Below are 13,013 nucleotides of genomic sequence, written 5' to 3' on the forward strand. Positions count from 1 at the left end.
CAAGGATAAGCTCAGCAACTGCATGCCAATCAGTTTACCCTCAGTGGTGAGAAAGGTTTTTAAAATAATAATGCAGGACTAAATTATAACTTAAAAAAAAATGAATTAAAGAAAGTCAGCACGGCTTAAGGGCAAATCATGTTTAACTCGATTGAGTTTTTGATGAAGTAACAATTTGATGAGCTGGTGAGGGTGGTATGGTTGTACATAGATTTTCAAAAGGTGTTTGATAAAGTGCCACATAACAGGCTTGTCAGCAAAGGCAAAGCCCATGAAATAAAAGAGAGGCGTCAGAGATAGGAGATTGGCTGAGTGACAGGTAACAGTACTGGTGAAAGTTTGCTTCTCGGACTGGAGGAAGTTATTATGTGGGGCTTCCCAGAAGTCCGTGTTAGGACCCATGCTTCTCTTTATTTAATGACTCAGACTTGGATATAAAGGGCACAATTTCAAAACTTGCAAACAAAATATGGAAGCATTGCAAATTGTAGGAGCATAGTGATACACTTCAAGAGGACTTAAGACAGGCTGGTGGAATGGGCGGACACGTGGCATTTGGTAGGAAGAATGAAGAGGCAATATAAAAGGGCACAATTCTGAATGCAGTGCAACAGTAGAGGGACCTGGTGGTATATGTGCATAAATCATTTAAGGTGGCAGGACAGTTTGAGAGAGTGGTTAATAAAGCACTTGGGATCTTGCACTTGATAAATATAGGCACAGAATACAAGAGCAAGTGTGTTATGATAAGCATGGTTTGGTCTCAACTGGAGTACTGTGTCCAGTTCTGAGCACGACATTTTAGGAACAATGTCAAGGTATTAGAGAGGAGGCAGAAAAGATTCACGTGATGAGGAACTTAATTAATAGACAGATTGGACAAGCTGGGGGTGTTCTCCTTTAAGAGAGACTAAGAGGAGATTCATTCAAAATTAAGGGATCTGGACAGAGTAGATAAGGGGAAACGGTTCCCATTGCCAGGAAGATTGAGAAGCAGAGGACACCGACTTTAGGTGACTATCAAAAGAAACAACGACAACACAAGATTTTTTTACACAGCGAATGGTTAGGATCGGGAATGCACTACCTGAGAGTTTGGTGGAGGAAGATTCAATTGAAGCCTTCAAAAGAGAACTGGGTAATTATTTGGAGAGCAAACAATTGCTGGGCTATGGGGGAAAAGGCACTTAAGCAGAACTTGATCAGTTGCTCTTTCAGAGACCCAGTACAGACTTGAAGAGCCAAAAGTCTGCTGTAACCATTCTTTGGCTTATTATAAAGCCCACATCCCATGAATGGAAAGAAAATTGTCCTGTGTCATTAATGCAATTATTTACTGTATAGCTGAAGGAGTGCAAAATAATTCAATAAATTGAGAGGGATTACGATGTTAAGACCAGGATGCTACATTGTTTCTGTGTGTATGATGAGTTTCAGAACTGCCCTTTGTTACTCATCCAAACAACACTTAGCTTGGCTTTGAATAACTCCCAGCTAGATACTTGATGGAAAAAAATTCCTTAAGAGCAAACACAATATCCTGGAAAAACTCAGCAGGTCAAACAGCATCTGTGGAGGACACAAAAGAGTTAACGTTTTGAGTCCATATGACATCTTCAGAGCTCTGAAGAGTCATATGGGCTCGGAACATGAACTATTTTTTTTCTCTCTGCACAGATGCTGTGCGGCCTGAGTTTCTCTAGCATTTTCTGGTTTTGTTTCAGATTTCCAACATCCGCAGTATTTTGCTTTTAAACACAATATCCTGTTAGCACTCCCTGCCCCAAACAAATCCAAAAAGTTACCAATGAAAAAATTCATATCTGATTATCTGCACGCACAACATGGACATTTTCTCAACGGCTCATCCATACTAACCTGCAGCTGCGGTGGCGGAAGTGGCAGACATGGAAGGTAAAGCTAAGCTTTGAATGGGCCTGCTAGCACTTTCTGATGGTAGGGGACCTATACCAGAAGGAATGCTCTGGCCAACAGTGCTACCCATAAGAGGTTGCGATAGACTGGAGGATGAGTTATGAACCTGAATCTGAGACATTTCACACTTCCAACTCAAACTTTAAGAAGATTAGGTTTACAGGAAGATTTCACAGAGGTGCTGGTTAAGATCAGAAATATGCAGTAGCAGGATCTATCTGGAAACAAATAGAAACATATCATAATTTAGTACAACTGTATTAACAAATCACAAAATCTCATCTCTTTATGCATTATTTCACCAATAATTACATTTCAGAAAACAGCATTTATAACTTGATATTTATTCTATAGGAACTGGAGTGCAATGCTAAATTAGTTTCCAATATCCATACTGTAATTAAGTGAATACAGTATAACTAATTAAAAAATTAACTTAAATGTTTTACAAAATTCACCACAGGTAGTTAAATATCAATTTGATACTTTATCCATACTCTCACACTTCAAATAAAATATATACCAGGTTATCTTCATAACTAAGCTAATAAAAAAAGGGGAGTTCAACAAATTGCTGAGCAAGTTTATCCAATAAGTAAATGGGCCCTAAAGAAAGGTACTATTTTCACTCCCAGTGCCCTGAGTTAGTGGATTTGCACTGGGATGATGTGGGATACAACTGGTTGATCTTTGTGTGTCTGTGTCATTATCAAGCAACACCTGTTAAAAGAACACATGCTCATAAACGTACCTGGCAAGAGAAGGGTTAGAAAATTAGGGGCAAAAAAAGGAGTGCTGGAGCACAGTAGATTAATGCATCATGTCACTTCCGTGACTTAATTCAATCCAGTATGAAAATTAGGCTCAGGCCTTCAAATGAACTTGAACAGTCTTTTTCAAACTTTCTCCCCATTTCACAGCAACCTATTCAATGAAGGATGGCTTCATAGAGAACTCCTATCCATCTTTCCCAGCATACATACTTCCACAGCACTGGATAGCTAACAAAGTAGATAATGGATTAAAACCTGGATGCTTTTGGTGTGTTCAGTAATACGTGGCAAAACCAAGATTGGAAAAAAACAGTTTGCCTCTTAAGAACAAGTCATCATATTGCTAATCATGGCAATTCTGACAATTCCAATCTTGCCCTCCTGCCATATCTTTACTTCCTAATTAAGTATCTATTCCCCTTCAAACACTTCAATTGATTCATCTTGAGAAAATATAACCCAATGTCTTAAGAATTCAATCCCTTCAGCCCTGGAATCATTTGGTAACTCATTGTTGCTTTATCTCCAAGGCCAGTATATTGGAACAGGAACAGATCATTCAGCTCAAAACAGTCTGCTCTCCCATTGGATTAGATCAAAGAATGATTGAGCACAGAGAGATGCCATGTGATCTTTCAAGCCTGTGTACAGCTATACAATTAATCTCACTGCACTATTCTTCCCAAAGGCCTCTAAGTTATTTTCCCCCTCAAGTAATTATTAAATTTCCTTTACAATGCTGCAATTGAATTTGCTTCCACTATCTTTTTAGGTAGTGCATTCCATATCACAATTGTGCAAGAAAAAATAATGTTTCATTTCATCTTTGATTCTTTTGTCTATTACTTCAAAGCTGTGATCTTTCATGGCTGATTCTTCTCAACAGAAAGTTTAGCTCCTTATTTACTCTATCAAAACCATTCCTGATTTTGACCATCCCATCAACTCTCCTTTTAACCTCCTCTACTCCAAGGAGAACTCCAGTTGCTCCAGTCTCTACACATATTGAAGTCCCTTATCTGTGGTAAAATAATAGTACAATCGCATCTGCACCCACCCCACGACCTTTACTTCCTTCCTAAAGTGTGGGGCCCAGAAGTGAATACAATAATCCAGCTGAGGCCAAGCCAGTGCTTTAAGGTTCAGTATAACTTACTTGCTTTGTACTCCATTCATAAAGCTAAGAGTCCTGTACCCTTTTCTCACAGACTTCTCCACTTGTCCTACCACCTTCAAAGATTTGTGCACATCCACCAGCAGGATCTGTTTCTATGCCCCCTTTAAAGTGATACTATTTAGTTCATATTGCTTCTCTTTATTCTTTCTACCAAAGTGTATCAATTCACACATCTGCATTATGTTTCATCTGCCACGTGCCCAGTCATTTTAAGTCTTTGTCTTCCTGAAGTCGGTTATTATTGCTGCAGCAACTTAGTCTATGTGCATTTGTAACTCCACCCTCCCATCCACTTCGTTATTGTACCAAATTGCCTTAAAACAAATCATAATGCATCAAAGTGAGGTATAGTCCAGCTCTCCGCAGAGCTCAAGGTACTTTCCAAAGTCAGAATATCAGTCCTTTAAAGAGGGGCTACAGTGCGGATTCACCAGAATGTTACCAGGGCTCCCAGAGTTAAATAAGAGGAGAAATTACATAAACTAAGTTTGTGGCCCCTGAGATATACAAGGTAATTTGGCAGGATAGCTAAAGAGAAAATTTTCCACATGTAAGCAAGTTTAAGACAAGGTAGCATAAGTTTAAATCTGAGCCAGCCATTCAGAAGCTGAGGCTTGGGTGGAGTATAAGTACCAGCATAAACCTTGGGCAAATGTCCCTGTGCTGCAGATTTGACGCGAATCACTGTCAAAGCTGTTTGGGTTTTCATGTGAAAAACGGATGCAATCCCCAAAATACCAAGAGGGAAAAGTCCGACAATCTCATGTGAATAGAATTTGTTTTTTTCCCCAGTCAGATTATCCACATTAGAAATTGACTGGATATGGCCCCAAAACAATGGCTAAAATCCTGGATTTCCATGCAACACAAGTTGAATTTGATTTATTTAGTCATGGTAAAACAGTGGTCCTGCTGATATCCATTTTCCACAAAGCATTCCATCTTTGTAGTCTTGGAAAATTGATATTCAACCATTGGAAAGCTGGTTGTTTCAAAGGTCTTGATTGTGATGGTGACTTGCCGCAATGTTTACAAAGAATGGCAGCAAAAATATTTAGTCACAGTAAACTGCTGCTTGGTAGTACAGAACTTGAGTATTGCTGATAAAAACAGGCATGCTGTTGAAGCTTTTCATTTTGTACTCATCAGGACAGATGTAAAAATGCCAAGTAGATGTAAAAATGCCAAGTTTCAAAGGGAACAACAATAAATACTACGAGAAAAGCAGTGCCATCAGTACATGCAGTGTAAATTGTTGTTCCCTTTGAAATTTGGCATTCTTTTATCTGTCTTGATGACTGCAAGGCAAAAAGCTTTGACAGCATCTCTCTTCTTTCAGCAACACTCATGATAAATTTGCTGATCCCAGTTCCTTCTGTCTACTGTCAATTATATGCAGCATAGGTGCCCAGTACCTGTTTTCAAAGAATTTAGTGAATGCTTTATTGGAGATCAGGTGTAACATGGATATTCAGAAAGTTCACTTCTTATTCCGTGGTGGCAATAAGCCACAAACCCTCCAACTTTGAGTAAAGCCCAACACCCCACTGCCTCCCCTGGCTTTCCATGCCAGCCAACGAGAGGTTATCTCTTGGTAAGAAAAAGCCAGCATTTATCAGGCTCTCAAGACATCAAAGTGCTTTTCAACCAATTAAATACTTATGAATCATAAGCAGAAAAATTTATTTACAGAAATCTCCCATTTTCATTAAATGAGTGAATGACCAAATTTATTTTTGATCGTTTTGGCTCAGAGGAATGAATGTTGCCAGGACACAGCAAGAGCTTCCCATTCCGGTTGAATATTGTCACGGGGGTTCAATGCTTTGAGATGACAAAGGGGCCCTTAATCAACATCACAACCAAAAATGGTTGGTACTTGTACCAAAAGCAAGAGCTTCACACTAAATGCAAATGATTGATTGTAATAGATGGCAAACTAAGCTGAGAGGTATAGCAAATTGTTATCATAAATGGCAAATGGATGGAGTGACAAGATGGCAGAAGCAGCTTAACACAACAGAAGTGTGAAGTGAAATTTTGCAAAGGAATGGAAGATGGGGTCCAGGATCAATATGAAGTAAATGAAGAAATCTAAAGGTAAGCCATTAAAAGCAAGTTTGCAAGTTGCATAGAGTGATCAAAAAGTATTAGTGGAGAGTTGGGCTTTTTCACAGATTACATTATAGGGGAAGATGGTAGCATGGTGATGTCACTGGACTAGAAATCCAGAGGCCCAGGCGAATTCCTGAGGGAAAGGGGTCAAATTCCAACCACAGCAGCTCGTGGAATTTGAATTCATAAATAAATTTGGACTATAAAGCTAGTCTCAGTAATGGTGACATGAACCACCATTGATTGTTGTAAAAACCCATCTGGTTCACTAATATCCTTTAGGAAAGGTATTCTGCCATCCTTAACTGGTCTGGCCTACATGTGATTCCAAACCCACAATAATGTGGTTGATTCTTAACCGTGCTCTGATATGGCCAAGCAAACCATTCAGTTCAAGCACAATGAGAGATGGGCAACAAATGCTGGCCTTGCTAGCAACACCCACATCCCAGGAAAGAATAAAGAACATAAGCGAAATGTACTATTACAATTGTAGGTGCTAGTTCTAACTCATTTGACGTATTTAGTTTAAGGACAGGAGTAGGCTACTCAATTCCTCATGGTTGTTTCACCATTCAGTGATATCATAACTAACTTTTATCCTAATTCTTGCCTGCCTTGGCTGTATCCATGAATATCCTTGGCTAGAAAAAAAAACTATCCTTCCCAGATTTTAAATTATTGAGCTAGCGACTGCTTTTTGTTGGAGAATGTACCACACTTTTACCACCCTTTTCTTGCTTTCTCCCTCATGCCGCTTAACTGAATTCCTGAAATTACATTCATTTATTCGCCTCTATTTATTTTAACTATTTCCCATCCTACAAGTGGATCTGCACTGTATGTTCTCCTTCTGGTAATGGGCACCAAAACTGCACCAAGTGTTCGAATTGTGGCCTAACCAATGTTTTGCATCACAACCTTTTCACTCTCAAAAAACCATAAGGGTTGCCTTTTCATGGTCTGTGTTCCTCCACTTGCAGTTAAGTGGATTATGTATTGAACCCTTAGGTTTCTCCATTATGTACACTCCCAATTTGATTTTCCTCCAAAAACATATTACAGCAAATATATTGCCTTACTCTTCTCCATTAACTGCACCTGTCCATTCTGCTCACTTCTCAATGTCTCCGAAAGTCATTCATGGTACTCTTTACAGTTGGCCAAAATTAATTTTGTATTGGTAGCAACCCAAGTTGAAGACATCAGTATGAACAGAGAACAAAAGTGGATCCAGCACGCTCCCTGAGGGAACCACCGTTTACACGTACTCTTACCCCTTTGTCTGTCGTCTATCCCTGGACTGGAATAGAACCGTGATTCTGCACTGACCAAGGAACATTAGAGATGTTGTTCCCATTCAAAAAAAGATACATCTTAATCTTCTGAAGACCTCATCCAAGCCATGGTCATTCCCAGATTTCAATGATCCGAATGATCTTCCACCCTTCAAGAACTTCAGTTCATCCAAAACTTTTGCTGTCCATAGCCTAACTCACATATCATACTGCCCTCACTAGCCTACAAAGGCTCTGAATTATCCCAATATCCATAATTTATATTCTTACCTCAGTGTTTAAATTTCTTTGTGATCTTCCCCATTCCTATCTCTCTAACCTTTCCCAGCCCTACAATACACATGTTCTTAACCTCTTGTGATGTGCTTGGTCCCCGTGTCCAGCCTTGACAATTATGCCTTTAACCAACCTTCTATGAATTCTCTCCCTAAAGTATTCCTGCTTCTTCAGCTCCTTTAAGACTCATCTTAAAATGAACTCCTTGGACCAGATTTTGAGTCAGCATATCCCAGCATTTAATTCTTTACCCTGGGATGCATTTTGTCTGATGCAACTTTGTGATATCGCTTCAGAAATTTAAATTACATCAAGATTTCTACAATAATTTTCCATCTCCCATTTGCCACACTCACCTCAATCAATCCATCAACAATTTCCCACGAGCTTCTGATCTGTACTAAATGTACACCAACAACTTGGGGGTTTCTCGTTTTCTCATTATTTTTCAATTCATATTAGATTTCCCCAACCCTTTTAAGTGTTTTCATGAAGTACACATACCAAGAAACTTTAACATACTGACAGTTAATTCTATAGTGTAGTGCCAGCACAACAATTACAAACAAATCAATTCCTAAATCAACACTGCAAACAGGAAACAACCACCTGTCATACACAGAAGCAGAAAATCTCAATCAAGTCTAACATCCATGCTCATGTCAATTTGCACACATTCCAATCTGCTGATAACAGAATTAAGATTTATCCACCAATGAAGAAACGGTACTATAAATAGCTCTTTTTAAAACCAAACACACAATGTAACTCAAAGATGACCACAAATTAAGAAATTCAAACAAAAAGAAAACAAGAGTTGCTTGGATTTTGGGGATCATATATGACGGTTAGGAATGCACATAATGCTATGTACACAGGCTGGGCATCCGAAAGTCTAAAAAGACACGAAACAATTATATTCCAAACTAGCCACGAACTGTATGTTCGGATACATGAAAATACCCAAATAGTTAACTTTAAGGGGGACTCCGTGCTGTGAAGACTTAGGCGAATGATGACAACTGGTATGCATTCACCTAAATATACCGGAATTATTAACTTCTCAGCCTCCCCGAAGAGCGGCAGGCATTAGGATATTTTCAGTTGCACAGCAGTTAATACAATGTCAACACTGTACTATTTTCCTTAATGGAAAAGTGACATTTTCCTTAAGGTCTTGAGGGGTGTCAACACTTGCAGAGGATTTGAAAAGTTTGAAAATCTGTGCGTTTGACGGAATTTGTCAGAGTTGCGGGGGGGGGGGGGGGGGGGAGGCAACGGCCAGTGCATCGGAGCCCAGTGTTTAGGCTGAGCAGGTTACATAGGTGGTTTTGTAAAGCCGCATGGACAGGCTGGCCCTCGCAAGCCACTGTAAAGGTTTGTGTTTTACTGCAGGTGGGGGCTAACCCGGGCCTTATCAAGCAGCTCCCCCAGCTGGGGCAATGCGGCCTGCTCATGCTCCCCGTCTCCAGTGCGGGCCTCTGTCGCCCGCAGCCAGAGTTTCTCTCCGGTAAAAAGTTCTGGGACGGAGCGAGTTCTGGGGCCGCTGCCCGCAGCCGGCGGCCTCTTCTCTCACACACCAAACTTACCTCCTTTCTTCAAAAAAGCGAATTTGAAGCCGAATTTCTGAAGAAACGAATCAATCCATTCGCCCCCGAAGCAGGAAAGAGGAGCCGCTTCCCGCTGCCGACACACGGCAAACACTAAAGAGAATCAGACGAACCGGCGGCGGAACCGACCTTAACCGCTTCACCTTCCCAGAGCGCCGCGCGCCATCGGAACTGACGTCGCCGCGTTCCCACAAAATCCCCGCCCCCACCCCCGCCGTCGCCCTTTAAACCAGGGATTAGGGCGCATGGGCACTCCTCAGGCTGAGCCATTGAGACCGTGTTCACTTTCAGCTGTATGCTTGACATGCAATCATTATTGTAAATATTAACGGCGTAAATGCAACGAGTAACACACAGCATTGGAGGAAACTGATTAGGCTTTACACCTTAAGTGATGTCAACTTTGGACGGTCATGAAATATATTTTTGGAAAAGAATACTCCTCGGGCCAGGCACACATGACTCATTCCATATGGCATTTAATTTACTCAAGTCAACATAAACCAGACAAAATTTTAATTCTATATAACAGCTTATCAAATCCTGAGGGTATCCAAAAGTGCTTTTCACTGTTGTCATGGAGGCAAACAAGTTAGCCAACCTCTGTGCAGCAAGATTGTACATGCAAGAAAAGAACGGTCGACGAGGTAGTTTGTTTTTGGTGATCTTGCCTGACAGAAATGTGCTGGTGAAGATACTACTACTTAAAACAGTGGCATGTGATCTTGATGGATAAGTTGTCAGTCACATATAGCCAAAATTGTTCAGACCCCACTCAACCACTTTGAATATTAAAAAACAGCCTTCTCACTAGGCATACACATCTTCTGCATCATAATGGGAGAGGAGCTGCAGAGACTCAGTGTGAGGTACCATAACAGAAGGCTGCTATATTTGTCCTATTTACCACGCTACATTTGTGTTCGCTTTACAGCAGTTTTGAACTTTTCAGGGAAATTTGAAGATAAATTGCATTTGGCAAAATTGATGCAATACCTGCTATAAATCCCAGTATGATTCAAGAGCTTTAATTTCAATTACTGCTGCTAATGATAACTCACATGAATTGTCATTCAGAGTCTTGTTTGGTTTAAATATCATATATAATTCCACAGACATAAGGTTGGACAATAACAAAATTACCTTTTCTGATCTAGTTACTAGATAATTATCACAAAGTGGCATACCTACTGAATTTGAAGGAAGGCGTGTCTACATGTTGCCATGACTGCTTCAAATACCAATGAATTGTTCAACAGGAAGGAAATTCACTGTCAACCTGTTTGTGTCTCCCTCCCAAGTAAAATAGGATCATTGCAAATAGAATGCATCCCCTACATTGCTGGAAAATAGAGTGGCCTTCTGTCTTTTCAACACCTGGAATACCAATGAATGCGAGCTTTAACTTGGACACAATTTTTTGGGAAAGCACTGAGCAAATGTGAAGAACAGCTTAGTCTTTCTGACTTGACAGCAAAACCCCAAAGCATGTTGTTAGCCTTGTATTGTGTAAGACACACAACGATTTACTTTGATAAACTATTAAAGAAAAGCACACAATGTAAGGGTTTTCTACAGTTCATGCATGAGATCTAGGAGCAAGCAAAAGGTGAAATAGTTGCAAGGAGGGCTCTTGATACGGAATACCTTGGAGAGAATTCAGTATCACACTACATGTACCTCTTCATTAAAACCCTTCAAATGCCAACCTCAATGAAATAACTGGTGTTGGTTAACACTGATATGTCTCATTCCACTCAAACATTGAGAACATCAAGGTGGCTCGGACACAAAGTTACCCTGTGTCGGTCCTTCCGCTGTATTGAAGGCTGATATCCCTTATAGAGCCAATATGAACATTCAGACTTGGGTGATAGCTGTTGAAGGCATTACCTGAAGGTCAAATATGAACACATTTTTATACATGCAGGACTTGGTACCTAATTGAAGAAAGGCAATCAATTGTCTCTAAAGCTCTGCACTATAATTGGTGGAATCACCGTTCAGTATAGGGTATGTTGGTGCAGTTGTTAGGAAGATGATGGCAATGCATTCAGGCATTTCATGAAGTGTTATTTAAATGGAGAGAAACTTTAGAATGCTTCAGTGCAGAGGGATCTGGGTGTCCTCATGCATGAATTGCTGAAAGCTAATATGCAGGTAATGAGGAAAGCAAATGGAATTTTGACATTTATTGCTTAAGAAATGGAGTATAAAAGTAGGGAAGTGTTGTTGCAACTCTACAAGGCATTGGTGAGACTGCACCTGGAGTACTGTGCATAGTTTTGGTCCCCTTACTGAGGATGTTATTGCATTGGAGGTGGTTCAAAGGATGTTCACTAGATTTATTCCAGAGATGCGGGGCTTGTCTTATGAGGAGAGATTAAGCAGTTTAGGCCTTTACTCACTAGAGTTTAGAAGAAGGAAAGAAGATCTAATTGAGGTATATAAGATGCTAACGGGGATAGACAAAGTAGACGTGGAGCGGATGTTTCCCCTTGTGGGGCATCCTAGAACAAGAGGCCCTAGTTTTAGGCTAAGAGGTGGTGGATTTAAATCAGAGATGAGGATAAATTACTTTTCTCTCAGGGTTGTGAATCTGTGGAATTCACTACCTTAAAGTGCAGTGGATGCTAAATAAATTTAAGGAAGAGATAGACAAATTTTTAATTAGCAACGGGTTGAAAGCTTATAGGGAAAGGGTGGGAAATTGCAGCTGAGGCTGAAATAAGATCAGCCACGATTGTATTGAATGGCGGGGGAGGCTCAAGGGGCTGAATTGCCTACTCCTGCTCCTCGTTCTTATGTTGTGCTTACTATATACCAGGAGATCTGGTATATACTGTCTGGTAGCAAGACCTCACGTCTATTTTCAGTTGTCCAATGACAAACTACTGACAATCTTCCCTTGGAAAGATAGGCAAGGGTCTTTTTGGCACCAAGGTGACACACCAAAAATGGAAGTTGAAAACCAAGTCAACGATCTATGGCAGATTGTGCAGTACCATTCATGAGCTACATAGGTCTGCACTATTAATAATTAATCAGTCAGCCTGGACTATGAGATGTCAGAGCAGAAGTAGGCCATTCGGCCCATCAGGTCTGCTCCGTCATTCCATGAGATCATGACTGATCTGATAATCCTCAACTCCACTTTCCTGTCTTTTCCCCATAACTGTCGATTACCTTACTGATTAAAAATCTGTCCACCTCAGTCTTGAATATACTTAATGACCCAGCCTCTACAGCCCTCTGCGGTAAAGAATTCCAGATTCACTACCCTCAGAAAAAGTTCCTCATCTGTCTTAAACTGGGAAAGATGAGTTATTCGGAACTGGCATTTAACACACCTCGGATAATCCTTTAGAAAAATATCTACTGGGTGTTGTCATACTGTCTAAACAAGCAGCAGAAAGCTAACTAATTTTCTGTGCTGTCAAAATCCAACAGTATCCTTGCACAACTAAGCCTTGACTCTATGCACCTTCATCAGTTATTTAGTTATGTCCCCATTAAATGACAGCCTGCACTTAAAATCAGGCGAGCAGATCCTCCATCTGAGATTTAGACTCCAACATGGTGAGGGCTTCTGCATGTTAGACACCCAGCTGTCCAAATAACACTAAATTGCAGTACAATTTCTAGATCATTTAGTAGGTGTTTGCCCTCCTATATATTAGGATGTAGCTTCCCAATAGCTTTGAAAGAAAGCCTCTGATCCATGTAGACAAGGAAGTTCCCAAATTTGATTCCCCTGTCAATATTGAGCTAGATGTTATCTGCCAGAGTAACAGTATGGGTGCAACAATTGACTCCAGTGCTTCTGAGT

The 13,013-nt window shown here is 40.4% G+C and overlaps 1 protein-coding gene across 7 annotated transcripts in view; it reads right to left on the bottom strand.

The window, feature by feature from the left end:
* The window catches only part of stau1 (staufen double-stranded RNA binding protein 1), a 46,038-nt gene extending 36,681 nt beyond the window's left edge, over positions 1–9,357 (bottom strand). For all 7 annotated transcript variants that reach the window (XM_041203958.1, XM_041203961.1, XM_041203957.1 and 4 more), the window contains exons 1-2: positions 9,164–9,357; positions 1,879–2,153 (exon numbers count right to left, since the gene is read on the bottom strand). In XM_041203958.1, coding sequence (XP_041059892.1) covers positions 1,879–2,056 — 178 coding nt within the window. In that variant the 5' untranslated portion in view covers positions 2,057–2,153; positions 9,164–9,357. The remainder of the gene's footprint in view (positions 1–1,878; positions 2,154–9,163) is intronic.
* Between the last annotated feature and the right edge of the window lie 3,656 nt (positions 9,358–13,013).

Source organism: Carcharodon carcharias, chromosome 14 (genome assembly GCF_017639515.1).
Source record: "Carcharodon carcharias isolate sCarCar2 chromosome 14, sCarCar2.pri, whole genome shotgun sequence".
Lineage (NCBI taxonomy): Eukaryota > Metazoa > Chordata > Chondrichthyes > Lamniformes > Lamnidae > Carcharodon > Carcharodon carcharias.